Raw genomic sequence first — 16,383 nt, 5'->3', positions numbered from 1 at the left:
AGTTTGGACTAATATTTTTCCTTATTTTTTCTCAGTGCATTTTATCTTAATTCTGGGGACACCAGGGAACGAGGGGGCATGTCAGTAAAGTGCTCTCGCATAGGGACAATTGCCAGGACCGGTCACGAATCGTTATTCTATATGTACATAGTATACTTTTCGGGGCGCGTGTGGAAGACCTTATCCATATTGAAAATCTGCCCATCCAGCATGCAAAATGCCTCTCCCTGTGCTGGGAAATTAAAAACTATGTGCTGCTGCTGCTGCTGCTGCTTCTGTGCGTACACGCCCACTTTTGGCCTTACATTATTATTTGTATTTTTTTTCGCGAAACTCAATACACAAAAGCCTCGTGGAAGCCCTAAAAAATATATTCCTTTGAGGGAAAAATATTTTACAGTAAATTAAACTGCGCCTTGTTTGGTTGCCGAGGTATTTTTCTTTTCGTATTTTCCGCGTATTCAAATGTAATGATCTGAAAAGAGAAAGAAGATTAAATTTAAAGCATTCTTTCTGATATATAACAAGTTTTTTTTTATAGTTACTTTATCTTAAATAAATATTTGAAAAGTTTCAATTTAAATATGAAAAATCCATGCATCCCCTTGCAAAAAATAATAACAATAATTTGCTTCTCTTGCAATTTTAGATTCTCTGGGCTAGAACTCATATTACTTGTTATCTTAGAAGTGGCTTTGGCTTATTTTCATATTTTGTTTGCATTTTCCGATCGATTGATTCTGACCTTAATCTGTGTACTACTTTGCCTGTAGTTAAGGAAAATCCTTCTCAACTTCTCGTTTCCTTTTTGGCCAATGACAATCGCTGACAGGACACACACGTGCTGACATTACTGGGGCTGTACTTCCGGGATACAAGCATGTCAGTCCTTCCATCATATAAATTAATTGTTTTATTTCGCACACAAAAAGGACATAGGGAGCGATAATTGTCTTTACGAGTTGTCACAAACTCTGAACACGAAATGAAATGCTCAGTTGGCTGGGGGATTAAAAAGGTTTTACGAGGCATAAATAATAAAATAAGCATATTAAATGAGCCAGTCAGTAGGAGTCAGTCAGTTGAGCGTGTGAGCGGTATGGTGCGGCACGGATGTTGCCGGCAGCAGTCAAATAATTCCAACAAAAGCATCCGGCAAGAGATTTCGCCTCCGGTTGCCAAGTGATTGTTCCTTAAAACATGTCTGTGTTTTGTATTTTGTTACATATCTGAGAGAGGGGAATGTGGAGCAACTATTAGATTACTAGTTAACTTTTTTGCTGTCAAGAAAATTCTACTTTAATGGGGTTAATATGTAATGGTAAGAACAGAAGATCGAAGAAGATATTTTAAGGTTATTGAATTCATTTTTCAACTAAATTAAATGTAATAAAAACTAAAAAATATATAAATATTCCAAATTTTTAGATATTAAACAAAAATTAAATCCAAATCCACTCAAACTAACTTAATTATTCTATACAAAAACACGACACTTTTGACATCACTCAAAGTCTCATTTACCATAAAAAGTTAGCTATTAAACTGTTTACACTGTATATATATACTACCATTTAAGTGCAGTTGTTACATCAACTAATTGGAGTGCAAACAATTAAATTCGATTTTTCCCCTGTGTGCATTTTCATTCTTAATGCGACCGCAGCAGTTTCACCGAACTTTTTATTGATGCAGCACATTAAGTAAATTTGCTTTTAATTTGTTGGTTATTGCGGTGGCTGTAGCATAAAGTATTTAACAATCAATTTGAACTTTAACTGTCAAGGGGGAAAGGCGACAAATTTTCAATGAAGAGAAAGAGGCGCTTTCCCAGGCGCTTTTCCAGCGACAATAAACAGCCTTGATTGCTAATAAATGGGATTATTGCAATTACTTTTCATTTTCTAGAACATATCTATGAAACTTTCTGATATTGTTATAGTACACAGACAGACCCACACATACACACATATGCAGATTAACTTTATATTGTCTGCCATATGAGTTTTCATTCTGAGCTGCCATTCAGATGGCTTGTCTTTCAATTCAATTTGTTGCATCCACATCCTTGCTTCTGCTCTTGCTATACTACACATACAGTCACACGTATATCATTCCATATAATCTGTCCATTGTGTCGGCAATTACGATCTTTCTGGTTCTATTCATGGCGGTTCGGTTACAGGAAGGGATGTGCTTGCCAGGATGTGCGAGTGCTTTCTATTTCTATTTATGAAATTGCATTGAAAAGGTAAATAAAGAGGAAACTGCCAGAAGCTAGCTCTTATTGAATTGTGTTTCTTGCAAATGCTAAAAATAAATACGAATAGCCTAGAAAGTAATACCCTTTTTTTTGGCAGAGATATCCTGCGACTGGGATTTTCCCACGAACATAAGAATTTCATTTCCTGCAGCGAACTTGGCCAGAAAATTTAATTAAATGCTGTTAAGATTTTTTGTTTATTTCTACGCTTGCCCAAACAATAAAAATACATTCAGCAGCGTGTCCCAGACATGAAGGTCAAGTGCAAAGTGGCAAAGCCAGGCAAAGGGAAAGGTTAAGCTCGTAATGGTATGGGATTGGTCTTTAAGGGAAATGAAATATGAAAATATATTTTATTTTTAAAGAGATAACATCTCAATTATATTCATATCAATAAGTGCTTTAATTAAAGTAAATTGCCAAAGAACTTGGTAGATACGGATGGAATATGGAAATGTATGTGCATTTTAAGGCTACAGCCAACTTGAGTCCGTCTGTCTTATTTCTTCTTCTCTCCACTGAAAAGGACACACAGCAGGACTTGTCTTATTACCGTTGTTTGTCGGGACAATATTTCATGGCAAATGAAAAGCAGCTGAACATCATCCTTCACCATCACCCATCCCCATTGCCATTTTCCGTGCCCCAAACTATGTACATTTTCTCATTGTTGTTCGCTGAGTTTTCCCTCCTTTCGCCAAAACCAACAGCTCATCCGAACTTTTCCACCTCCTACCACATTTCAGACTCGAACTTTGTGCTCGGCAATGCGCAGGCAAATGGCAATCCAATTGTTTATTGCTCGGATGGGTTCGTGGATTTGACAGGATATTCACGCGCGCAAATTATGCAAAAGGGTAAGGACAGACTCAACCGATGCTTCGGACAGACTCAACTTATTTAACACTTGAATACTCATTTCAATGTATTCTGCCATTTTATTCAATTGCAAACGAAAACAAACACAAATACAAACTCAAACTCAAACTCTGGGTTGAAAATTCCGGCGTACACGAAACAGGCTGCTCATGTCATTTCCTTTACGGACCGGATACGAAGGAGGAGCACAAACAGCAAATTGAGAAAAGTCTCTCCAATAAGATGGAACTGAAACTGGAGGTTATTTTCTACAAGAAGGAAGGTAAGCGGGAATGCTGTGAAAATTGTTTTGTTTTTGCCGCCTTCTTTTTTAATTAAAAATTTTCATGAAAATTATTTTGGGGGGCGTGAATTTACAGAAAGGAAATTATTTCTGGGCTTGTGGTTGGCAATGGTCTTGGGATAAAGAACTTGCTAGGTTTAAGTAGTTGGTCGAGACATCGTTAAAAATCTAGATCTTGATTAGCAGGGGTTGAGGAAAATGGAATTATCTTTATTTTGCTAAAGTTAAAGGACATCATATGTAGGAAAACATAAACAGAGCTATTTTCTAAGCTTAAAAAGCAAAATTTAACAAGTTTATAAATGAATTTGTTGTATTTAATATGCAAATTAAATATTTTTCTGGTTTAAGAAACTTTTTACATACTAAGAAAAGCCGCAGCTTAAACAAAAATTATCAAAAATTCATATAAATAATATAACAAACAACTTTTAGCAGGCAAAAACTTAGTTAGTTTCCAATGAAGTTTCTCCAATTCTCTGCTAATCCTGTCCTTGCAACTTTATGAACATCAGTAATGGACAATTTCACAAGGCCAATGCAGAAAGGATTATTTCTGGAGCTTTTAATTTCCTTCAGAGTGCCTTTGACATACGCTGAGTAGCTTCCATCTGCTATTGTCTCACTATTTCAACGAACATTTTTGGACAGCTTTTCTTTGGCACATAAAAGGGAGTATTATTGCTTTTCTATGGCTGTGCATGTGATGACAAAAATGTCGTGTACCACAACAAGGATGAAAAGTTGCCAATCAATTGTGGTTGTGCACCTGCAGAGTTTTCCGAAAGGCAACCACCGTTGAGTTATAACTGAAGTCTGTGGCAACGTTCTTCTTGTTTTTGTGGAAATTTTGGGGGAGGGGAACTGTTCTTGATTGAGTTAAGCGCGACAGACTTGAACTAGTTTCCTGCGGTTCTCCGGGGGTTTCATGTTCATGTTCAAGTCTCGCAGGATACAGCCAAGCAACAACCATACCCAACCATCTTTATATCCTTACAATATAGCCACGGCTCGTTGACATGCCACTGGGCTGGTCGTACAATAAATTGTGCTCTTAACATTTTCGCACGTCCTGGCCGCGGTATTTTGTAGTCCTAATGAGGTCACGATTAATCAAGACAAAGCCCGACAGAGGCGATAAGCTCAAGATGGATAGATCCATCAACTTTGAGTGTAAGTTTCCTAATTAGCAAAGCGTTTAAAAGTTTTAACTAGTGGCAAGAGAGGAGAATGTGTTTACAGTGATAAAAATATTCCCATTGTTAAACTTAAATCAGAAAGCTGAAAGATGAAAAGATGATGATCAGAGCCGAAAGTTTAAAAAGTAAACACTGTGGAGAGATTCCTTCTTAGCCTTAGAAGTACTTGATTTCTCCCAGTGTACACCACCTCTTTACCAACCCCTGGGCATTCTTTTCTCGTGCGTGTGTGTGTGTGCCAACATAGCCGGGGCTATGTTTTATTAATTATGCATTGGCTGCGACAGACTAAGGGTGAACGGGATCTGGTTGACCTCGGGCTGGGCGTGTAATTAGCGGAAGATAATTAAAATGCAGGCCGGGACAATAATTGCGGTCTAATTGAATTGCCATGCAATTTATTTATCAATTTCAAGCCACATCATTTTCCTCCAACGTTTTTAAAGCGTTTAACAGCTAATTACAATTTTAGACCAAAGCTCAGCTAGCCTTCTGTATTTTGTTGGTTTTCTGATGCTTTGAAAGTTGAGTTCTCATCGATAAGGTTTCAATTATGCAGCCGCAAATGAAAATCAATGCCACGATGAGCATACAGCGGCAAGGCCAAATATTGAGCTAAGCGACCGCAGGCCACGTGGCGTATGCGCGATGCTGTAGAATTTCATTTTCTCTGTGCCGTTGATTAAAACGCTGGCTAAAACCCATTGCAGGTGCCCCGTTTTGGTGCCTTTTCGATATTGTGCCCATCAAGAACGAGAAGCGGGATGTGGTGCTCTTTTTGGCCTCCCACAAGGACATCACGCACACCAAGATGCTTGAAATGAATGTGAACGAGGAATGTGATAGCGGTAAGTATACACCTACTCCCACGCACACACACACACACACACAGACTGCCCACCAAAAAGCTAAGCAACTGCTATAAATAATGCACTAGCTAAAAAACCAACTAATGAAAATCCAAGCGTGCACAAAAAGCCACACAAAAACACCCAACTTACCACACTCACACACTTACACGTTGATTTCCCAGAAATAATGAATTAATAAGCACCAATACATAAGCACAAACACACTGACACTGTTGCATTCCCTCAGCTCTGCTGAGTTAGCCAGAAAATATTGTGAATTGGTTAGATCCCAGTCTCCAAAGACCACTAAAATATTGTGACATAACCCCAATGTGTCTGCGGCAGATCTGCGGATGAAAATGCCAAAATATACCCTGTAATGGGAAGGAAATAGGAGAGCTTATAGTGATGTAAGGGAGAGTTTTGGCCGTAAACGAAAGGGAACTTTAAAGGAAAACGTTACTTCAATTTGAATATTAAGTAAAAGTGTTTATTTTTTAAGGTATTTTTATTAATAGTTTAAATTACGAAAAAAATTAAGAGAAAATTTAAGCTTTTCTTTGATAGAAAGTTTCTCTCAAATTTAAAGTAGGATTTAATTTGTCATTTCCCATCACTTTTAGAATATTTCTTAACTTTTAATCAAAACTAAGACTTTCCTAGGCTTTAATAGAACTTTTCCCAGTACAAAGACTACTTTAAAACCCATTACTAACAAAGTTTATGACATAAATTAACACTTTTGCTGTTCAGCAAATTAGATAATTTCCAAATTAAACTGCGACTATAAATCTCTGGGCAGAGTATCCCTCAGTCAGGAGTCATTAAAACTCAGTTATTGCCACCTTTTTCGAGCAATGTCAGCATGTCACCTCAACTCTCGGCCAGAAATATTCCTATAAAGTTCTGTGAAACTTTTGGTTTGGCTTGGACTTGGCAGAGAGAGAGGCGAAGAGAGAGAGAGAGGGAGTTTTTGGTTAGCTTCCTGGCTGTGAAAAAGGGGAAGGAAGTTTCTCCGGCTGGCTGCGGTCGCTCCTTTGAGTTCCTTGCCGACTTTTCATCCGTTTTTCCCCCCTTTTTTCTCACCAGAGCGTGTCCCTGACAACTGGATGTATGCTTACCATATTTCAACGTTAATTTAAATCTCGTTTTTCACGCGCAGTTTTCGTCATACCAACACTGATTTGTGGCCATAATCCAGGACGGCCAGAATTGAGCTTAAAACTTAATGAATTCGTTATCATAATAATTGCAATTGAGTAGCATTAAATATTAGCAGTTTGGGTAATGACCGAGAAGGTCGATTAAACTTTTATATTAGTCTCGACATTTCCCCGGGAGTTCAGTTAACGCATTCACCTTAATTAACCCGTGTCGAATGCCTTTTGTTATCTGAAGTACTTTTCCAGTTTGAGCCGCATCAAGTATGCTCTCTGTCTAATTCACCGGATTAATCAGACAAAAAAGTTGGACACACCACGGCGAGCACACGTGGCTCCCAGAGGATCCTGAAATATTGATGCATCACTCGAACTGTCCTGACAGCATCACAACTTATTCCTGGCACTTTTAGCTCTGTCCTCGTTGGATCGCATGTGAGTGTTTGTGTGTGTGTCGCCGAGGAATTCTCTTAATGCAAGGATAAAAAACAGTGCCCTCTCAGCTCACCCTTTTGACCTTTGCAGCTTTATTACCATCGTTATTCATCTGTTGTTGCCGTCTGTCTTTGTGTTATACTGTCTTCTGGCCTGTAGATTTACGGGCCATGCAAAACCAGGCAGAAGCCACTTGAAGTTCGACCAGGAGAATCCTAAGAGGATTTGCTGCACTGTCAGGCAGACAGCCCTCTGAACTATCAGCTGGCAATGGAGCTTGAAATTATTTAGTGCTGATGGCATTGATGGGACCTTAAATCAGGATGGGAAAGGGAAGATTGCCTTTTAAGGGCTGGCGTTTTGGTGCGGACTCAATGGCTTTGATTTTGGGTGTCAACTTACTAGTTTCCTTAAAAATTCTTAATATTTTTTGAAATAGTAATGGAATATTTCCAGATTAAAACTTTAAAAATGTAATTTAGTATTTTATGTTAAATACTTCTTACTTCTCCCACTCAATATACCCCAATAGCTATCCCCCAACAGGGAATCGAAATTCTCACCCAATGCCTGGCAGATGTTGCACGTTGCCCAACCAGATGGCATGTGCAACAAATACCGATTGCACTGGCAACACGTACTTATCGCCAATCTGCTGTTGAGGGCTTCTGTCATGTAATTATGTTAGATAGACACACATTTACACGAGGGCCAACATTCGGTAATGAATTTCATTACCTTGGCCATTGGCCATTGGGCATTGTGAGTTTCAGGGAAGGAAACAAACGTTGGCCAAAATGCAGTTTATATCGAATTAATGTATACTGAAACCAAAGCAGCGGCTGAGCTTGATTCAATTTTTCGTTAATTTATGTAAATCAAATTAAGTCCGAGCCAAACCAACCTTGGCAAAACCAATTTCCAAACTTGAAACAAGCTGACTGGAAAATTGAAGTGACGATCCCGGCTGGTAAATGGAAAATTAATACTGTGACAAAGGCCGAAAGGAAAGTGTGTGGGTGGAAAGGTAATTAGGCGAGCAATTTTCAAAATTTGTGATAAAGCGGGTTTTGATGAGTCGGATTTGAAATGAAATTATCATCGGCGCGGCGCCATCATAATCGTTATCGCATTGTGACAGTTATGGGATGATGACCATCGTTTCACACATCATTAGGCCTGTCACTGAATTTTCCCCCTCCCATTTCCCTGTCCCCAATCCCCGAATGAGTTGTGCATATTTTGTTAAAGTATTCCACCTTTTTTTTCTCCTCTTTTCCTCTGCCAGCAATGGTAAAAAACATTTTTGTATGCGTGGAGCGTAAACTGAGATACTTTTTTATCTTTAATTTTTTTCTCTGACCTTTTTTTATATATTCGACGGCTGTTGCTTGGTTACGGATACAATATATATATATATATGAGGTGGCGGTCCCGACTTAATTGGCATTTTGATATGACAGCACCGGAGTCAAACTGGATTTTACGTGGGTTCTGGGTCTTAAAATTGAAATCATATTTTGGTAGAAAAGAAATTAAATGAAAAACAGGAAAAACAGACAAATTGTGGTGGTTGCTCCCCACAGCACCAACAAAAATGGTCACTTTCTTGGGGGTTGTTTGCATAATTTTCTGTTCCTTTCCTTTTTTTTTCCATATAATTAGTAAGCTCTAGGAGTGGGAAACGTATCAAGTTCGTTTTTGGGTCCATTTTTCACCATCCAGCTAATTGTTATTTATAGCTTGCCAGGTCCTCTTGAGACGCCACATAGAAATAGAATTAAGCTCAATTTAATGGCCTTTTGCAGTGCCAAATATAGGAGACTTAGTGGGTGGGAAAATCTTATCGAGTTTTTGTTTGCGAGGCTGTGAAATATGATGTTTATTCGCCTGATTTGTTGAGGTGACCCAAGCTAGGCCAATATTTGTCAGCCATCGAAGGAGGATTATTAATTGTCTGGCAATGGGAAGGTTTTAATGCAGAATTTTGTAATATTATATAAATTAAAATGAGGTAAAATCACAGTTAATGTCTCAAAAAACATGTTAAGCAATTTTGTCATTGCACTAGAAAACTTTCTCAAATAAAATCCCATCAGAAATAATAAAGAAAACCAAGCATTTAGAAAGAAAACTTTGTTTAACTAATGCGCCAAAGCTAACACCATCTGGAAAAGTTGAATTTTCATCTTTCCCCAACTAAGCTGCTCAAATAAAACTAAGCAAAAATAATAAACGGAGCCAAGGCATTTAAGAAGAAAAGCTTTATTTAACTTGTCGGAAAGTCGACCAAATTTTCCAGAAAATGTTTTCAACTGGGGGAAGTGCACGCACACAAACACACACACACACCTGCATTTTGTGACGCTTTAAAAATTTATATCTTAAACCAAAAAAAAAACTCTTCTAACTAAGATGAACCTAAATAAAAACCAAAAGAACAAAACCCTTAAAACTAACCATGCCAATTAATTCACAATGTCTTATGTGTACAATTTTATGTGTTCTTTCTCTTTGTGCTCTTTCTATTACATATATATATACATATATATATATATATAACACACCGATCCGGTAAATCATTGTAATTATAAACCGAAAAATACCCCAAACCCATCCTTTAATTAACCATCCCACTGCCTGATTTGGTTTGCGCATTTTTTTGTTGCGACTCTGTAAGTTTTTGCCCTTACAGCTGCCCTTTTGGGCGCGCGGTTCCGGGCCGGCTCAAATGCCGGAATGCTGGGCCTGGGCGGACTGCCCGGTCTGGGTGGACCGGCGGCTAGTGATGGTGACGCGGAGGCCGGAGAGGGCAACAACCTGGATGTTCCCGCCGGCTGTAATATGGGCCGCCGGCGGAGTAGAGCTGTCCTCTACCAGCTATCCGGACACTACAAGCCGGAAAAGGGTGGTGTCAAAACCAAGTTGAAACTGGGAAATGTGAGTATAGCCTAGGAGGTATGGGAAAACAAATGGTTCTTCCTGGGTTAGCCACTACATGGGGAGAGGGAACACAAACCGTTGTTTTGCCTCACGTCAAGTTTAATTTAAATTTTAAAAGCTGATTTTTAAAGTGCTTTTTGTGGACCGAAAACGAGTTGAAACCAAAAAAGCCTTTTTTGGCTGATTTTCCAAATACAATTTTTGGGCATTTTTCGCATTTTTAAACAAGTTTTGAAAAAAATACTTTTTGAGGTTTGAATACAGTGCGACTAGGTATAAGAAAACAAACTCGACGAGGTATGGCATTTTGTATTCGGACCATTATTGGCCAATTTATGGACATAACATTGTAATTTTTAGGAGAAAATCTGAGATATCCAGTTCTCGCATTTTCGATAAGGAGTACCATCATCTTTTTTTGCGAAAAATGGCCCAAAATTTGACATTTGAAAATGTGAATGCAGTTCTGTCAGGGATTAGGAAACAAACTCGACGAGGTATGGCATTCCATATTCTGACCATTATAGGCAGAGATATGGGCATTATACTTTCATTTAGAGGAGAACATTTGAGATAACCAATTTTCGCATTTTCGATAAGGGGTAACATCAACAAAATTTTTGGAAAATGGTATAAAATGTAGATTACAAGGTGGGAAACATTTCGGTTTCGACCATCTTGAACCTTTGTTATGGTCAAAATAATGACATTTTTAGGCGGAAAACGGGATAAACGAAAAAATCTAATATTAGGTTGTCAAAAAAGTCTTGCGGTATAAAATTGGTTACAATAATGCGTTTTGTTCGATGACGCATTCCAACGAGATGTCAACTTCATAATGCCCCTCTCATAGAAGCTCGCTTCCCTATTGGCAGAAAACTTGGAGCGTGGTGCATCTTCGACCACCTCTACACCAGATCGAAAACGTTGATACCATCGTTGTGCGATGGAAATAGGAACTGTATCGGGTCCATAAACTGCACACATTTTATTGGCGGCTTGAGATGAATTTTTGCCTTTATCGTAGTATTATTGTAAAATATGCCGTATTTTCTCTTTATTTTGCACCATGATTGCGACGCTATAACAATTAATCAAACACGTGTTAGCGCGTGAAATGAGCTTTCCAAAAAGGTATAGTATTACCTGATGCGACGAATAAAAAAAGAACTACGCGCCTTCAGCGCCAACCAGCGAAAATACCGCAAGACTTTTTTGACAACCTAATATTTTGGTCGTTCATTTTTTTAAAAATCAAAATCTATAGACTTAAGTACCAAATTCACAGATTATTAATATTAAAAGCTATTTCCGTAAGATAAAAGTGATGGTTACTTCTATTTACAGTTTTAAAAAAGCTTAACCTTAAATATATTCTTAATTAATCAGTATATGAAAGCAAAACACGTAAATTTTAGTTACGGCAGAATAAATTAAAAATATGAGACAAATCACTTTTAAAAGTGTTAAAGTCAAAATGTGCTAAATTAAATTGCGTATTAAAACGAATAAAATCTTTATGTATTGTTGCAATGTTGATGGAATTTCAGGTGGATTTGAAAACATCAATTAATATGATTAAAAACGGTTGGGCAACTAATCGCTGTAAAGGTTCACTTAATTTAATTCACTTTTCATGTTTTCTACCGGATTTCATTTCATGCTATTGCCTGCCCGCAATCTATTTTGCAGAATTTTATGCATTCAACGGAGGCGCCGTTTCCGGAGTACAAAACCCAGTCGATAAAAAAGTCACGCTTGATTCTGCCCCATTACGGGGTGTTCAAGGGCATCTGGGACTGGGTGATACTGGTGGCCACCTTCTACGTTGCCCTAATGGTGCCCTACAATGCCGCATTTGCTAAAGCGGATCGCCAGACAAAGGTATCGGATGTAATTGTGGAGGCTCTTTTCATTGTAGGTGAGTGGAAACAGAGTGTAAAATAGAGATGGAAAAGGATTTAGTTTTTGCTAGATTAAAAGTTAGAAAAAATTACACTTGTAAGTAAAAAGTTTTATAGAAAAGAGCAATTAGCTAATGAAAATTTAAAGTTTGTAATTAAAACATTCTAACAATATTTAATGAGACAAAGTCTTAAAAAATACTTAAAGAGTGGCCTAAAAACCAATTTAAAAACTTAATAAAATATATAAAAAATATATTTCTTACATTAAACATCAGTTTTTCTATAAACTAAACTAAAAACTGAAACCTCTTAAACGACTTTAATAGATACACCCACCTGAATATTCAACATAACCGTACAAGTTTATAACCCATTCTTCCGCAAAATGGACATCAATTGGTGTCCCCTTTATGGGCCACCTGTGGAAGCCATAGCCACAATCATCATCATCATCATCATTCTCATCTGTTGAGGATTGGGGGAGTAGACTAAGGGGCGGAGGAATGGGAATTGAATTTGTCTCGTTGCTGGCATTGTAAACATTGTTTCACCGCTCACCTTTATTGCCGTTTTATTGTAGATATTCTGCTAAACTTCCGTACCACCTTCGTGTCGCGCAAGGGCGAGGTTGTCTCCAATTCGAAGCAGATTGCCATCAATTACTTCCGTGGATGGTTCGCCCTGGACCTGCTGGCCGCTCTGCCCTTTGATCACCTGTATGCCTCCGATTTGTACGACGGTGAGGTGAGTAATCGGTATTTACAACCGACGACGATTGCATAAATTTACCCAACAAGTCCTGAATTATTAAGGTTAGATTTGCATTTTGCTAGAGGAATTTCTAAAAATTTAAGGGATTTCAGGAATGATGTATTACTTTTGCTGGCCATTAAACTATTTTCTGTAGAATTTTCCAACAAATTGTTAGGGCCGCCAGCCAATTTGTTAAATCCCCTTGCGGTTTTACTCTGGGGCTTGGCATTAATCATTTATGGTCGAAATTTCAAGTGGTAAATGGCCTTAAGAGATTTGCATAAAACTATTTTGGTCGCATGCATTATGCATATTCAAAGTTCACAGTTTTCCGTTGGGCCACTTAATCGGATTATACACAAATGTGCAGTTGGGGCGGAAAATTTTGAATTCATTTTCCTTTGTTAAACGATTAGGGTTTGTTATGTGGGGAAAGGACAGAATTTAAGCTTTGCCTTAAACTAGAGTTTATTTAATTTCCTAGATAGTTTATATCTCTCTGTTTATCATTAAACAAGCCAACTTGTTCAGCCAAAAATTACTTACTTAAAGTCCTCTTTTCGAAACCGAAATAACGAGTACATAGCAAATATTTTAAGCTGGCGTTTTTAGACAACTTTCGGGCACAAAAGGCCAGCTCAGCACTTGACCCCTTTGGAGAGCAGTTGACGCTCATTAAGCCGATTACATTGGCCAAAGCACCGCCGACTGAGTGTTCCGGCTGGTCCGCGTTTTAATTACGAGCTAAGTAGGCGGTCCGCCCACGACTACGACAAGGTTGTGACCCAAATGTGCAGCAAAAATAAGAGCTTTACCAAATTTTAAATCCCGAAAAAAGTGTGTCAGTTTGGTCCTGCAGCTGCCTCGCTGCCTCGCTGACTCGTTATTAAAGCCTTAAGTGCAGTTATGATGACATTGGCCACCGTCCGGTGGTTCCAAGGAGTAAAGACCCTCCAGCGGTCGTCGCAGGACAATGGCGTAGTCCTTCTCTAACGGTCTTATGTTATTCAGCTTTCACTTGGCTCGTTGCTCTCGTTGCTTCTTCTGCCACAACAACCTCCTCTCGTCCTGTGAAGTGGTCAGCGCACTGATTGGAGAACGCTGTCGTCGCCTTTATTGACAGTCCAAGGATATCCTCTCCGTTCTACACAAATGCCATTACAGTAGGGTTTTGCTAAGGAAACTTAATAAAAGCATTAGGCGATTAAAACTTAATGATAATTGTACATAAAACTTAAGATTTACTTACAAGGGTCTATAAATACGTTTAGCAAAGTGGTTGGGTTTGAAATATAAATAAAATAATAGGCCTTTACATAGGCGATCTAAAAGTATTTTTAGAGTTTAGTTAAATATTATTTTTGGGCATACTAATACTTCAAGTTCACCTAACAATTCCTTGTTGATTTATATTTAAAAAACAATAATCAATATTATATTATTTCCTAGAAGTACAAGTAAAATTTCTCTATAGCTGCCGTTGATTTATTGTAAGGACTTTTCCCTGTGGGATTATCATTTGAGCTTAATTTCGGTCGAACTCATGTTTCATTGATTTTCTTTTACCGCTCCGTCATCATACTGCGGTTTTTTCTTCTCTTAGCTGTTTCTTTTCCAACTTCCGCTGGATACACTGATCAAATAAAAGGCGCCTTTGCAAGCTGCCTTACTCCCCCACTCTCAGTGACTTCCGCTCCAGGAAATTTTAGCCACATTCAGGGCCAGACAGAGAAAGTTCGCTTCTTTTTTTCCTCCGTCTTTATGTCAAATCAGAGGCGTGTGCGCTAAGCTGCTGAAACAGAAAGTTTCGATAAAACTTTAATGTTCTCTAATTGTAAGAATTTGTAACACTCGCCAAAGCAACGGAAAACTTGGCCAAAAGTCATTTATGAATGTATTTGGGGCTTAAACTTTTACATTTTTATACACTTTGATATTTATTTTAGACTTTTGCTCGCTTTGCATACAATTTGAGCTAATGCACTTGAAACTTTTGCATATTTAGTTTATTCCAAAGTTTTAATTATCTTTGAGACCCCAAAAAGGCCGTCAGTCACTGGGAGAAATTCTGAGGAAGTTGAATTCAAGGAAGTTTCCTCCTCTTTTCTCGCCAAGCTGTTGCTGCTGTGGACGATGATGTTGTTGCCGTGCTGATGTTGTCGCTGTCGCTGTTTGCACAAAGTGAAAAGTAAACAAAGAGAGCGTGAGGCAGCGGAAAACTTTAGCAAAGAAAGAGACAGTGTTTAGGGGGAGTGGGTGTGGGCGCCAAATCATGGGAGTGGAAAGCTAAGAATGAAAGTGAAAGCGCAGCACAAATTGCAACAAGAATTACAATTCCCCTTGATGTTGTTTTTTTCTATCTTTGTCTATCATGTAGACAGAAAACCTACGCATTTATACAGTGCGTGTTATAAGTGTAATTTATTTTAATAAAAAAAAAATATTTTAAAATACAAAAAAGGCCTTAGTAATAGTTAAAGCTAGAAGATTTGATTTCAAAATTATAATTTTAGTGCCTTATAGTTTTGTACCGCACTGTTAGAGCAATAGTGCGTACAGACTGCAAATGAAAGAGAAGAAGCGAGGCCGTAGCTGTCTGTCTATGGACGCTCTACCTAAACGCCCAAGCTAAACTGTTTGTAAGTCTTCGCCCACCTATTCTTACCAACACGTTGTTACCTTTTCATCAATTTTTTGTCCTTCAAGAGTGTAAATTGAATTTTCGAGAATACCGAAGGAAATGTATTCATTCTTTTGCTTTTGCCTTGCCAAAGGTAGTTCTTAAATATTTTTAAACTTAAAATTAAGAATAATTTTTAAATATCTTATTTTCCTAAACAAAAAATTACAATTTCCGCTTTTTGTAATTTTTTCTGTGTACCTCGAGGCTGTGTTTTTTGACGACAACGCTTCGTCAGCGGCAATCACGAAAGAGAAATAAAAATTTCCATCTAAGGTTAAACGATGGCATTAGCCTTCAATTTACTCAAGTTCTATGGCCGGGTCAGGCCCTCCGATAAGCTTGTTTATGTTTGCATTAGACTTTTAACCCACCTCCTATTTATCCGCCACTTCATCTTTTTATTTTTTGATGACATCCTTTCTTCAGATTCCGTCCCTTTTTTTTAGACGCGGCCATGCGGGCCTTGGGAAGTTGTCAATTTTGTGATTTCTTTTAGTGTGGACCCTTAGCCTGGTCAAAATGCACATAACAAAAAAAATTGAGATGCCCAGGAAAGTAGGCAACAAAATTGTACTTTTTGAATGCCCCGAAAAGTGGGCAACAAAAAGTTCGGTGGACGAAATGAGGAAAAATTGTGACAAGATGAGGGAAAATCGGTAGGAAAAAACCAAACTAATGGGCAGTGCAGAAACGCGAAAGAGGCGTGGCATTTCGCCACTGTTCGTTTACATTTTAACAACCTTGAAGTGGGTCGTTTGGCCCTACTCGTATGTATATTTTTTATGCATTTTGTTACGTTTTTTTTTTTTTCGCCCAGGAATCGCACATCCATCTTGTGAAATTGACGCGTCTGTTGCGGCTCGCTCGTCTGTTGCAAAAAATTGATCGATACTCGCAACACACGGCCATGATACTAACATTGCTGATGTTCTCCTTCACGCTGGCCGCCCATTGGCTGGCCTGCATCTGGTATGTGATAGCGGTCAAGGAGTACGAGTGGTTCCCCGAAAGCAACATCGGTGAGTAT

General features: G+C 38.3%; 1 protein-coding gene across 1 annotated transcript in view; it reads left to right on the top strand.

Annotated features, from left to right (window-relative positions):
• Window positions 1-16,383, top strand: part of LOC108112822 (potassium voltage-gated channel subfamily H member 8) — a 57,319-nt gene that overhangs the window by 26,712 nt on the left and 14,224 nt on the right. Inside the window, exons 4-10 of the mRNA XM_017223125.1 lie at window positions 3,010-3,120; window positions 3,285-3,404; window positions 5,335-5,472; window positions 9,751-10,010; window positions 11,706-11,934; window positions 12,501-12,664; window positions 16,174-16,375. Of these exons, the coding sequence (XP_017078614.1) occupies window positions 3,010-3,120; window positions 3,285-3,404; window positions 5,335-5,472; window positions 9,751-10,010; window positions 11,706-11,934; window positions 12,501-12,664; window positions 16,174-16,375 (1,224 nt within the window). The remainder of the gene's footprint in view (window positions 1-3,009; window positions 3,121-3,284; window positions 3,405-5,334; window positions 5,473-9,750; window positions 10,011-11,705; window positions 11,935-12,500; window positions 12,665-16,173; window positions 16,376-16,383) is intronic.

The sequence above is a fragment of the Drosophila eugracilis genome, unplaced genomic scaffold (genome assembly GCF_018153835.1).
Source record: "Drosophila eugracilis isolate 14026-0451.02 unplaced genomic scaffold, ASM1815383v1 contig_90, whole genome shotgun sequence".
Lineage (NCBI taxonomy): Eukaryota > Metazoa > Arthropoda > Insecta > Diptera > Drosophilidae > Drosophila > Drosophila eugracilis.
This window is presented reverse-complemented; position numbering and strand designations above follow the sequence as displayed.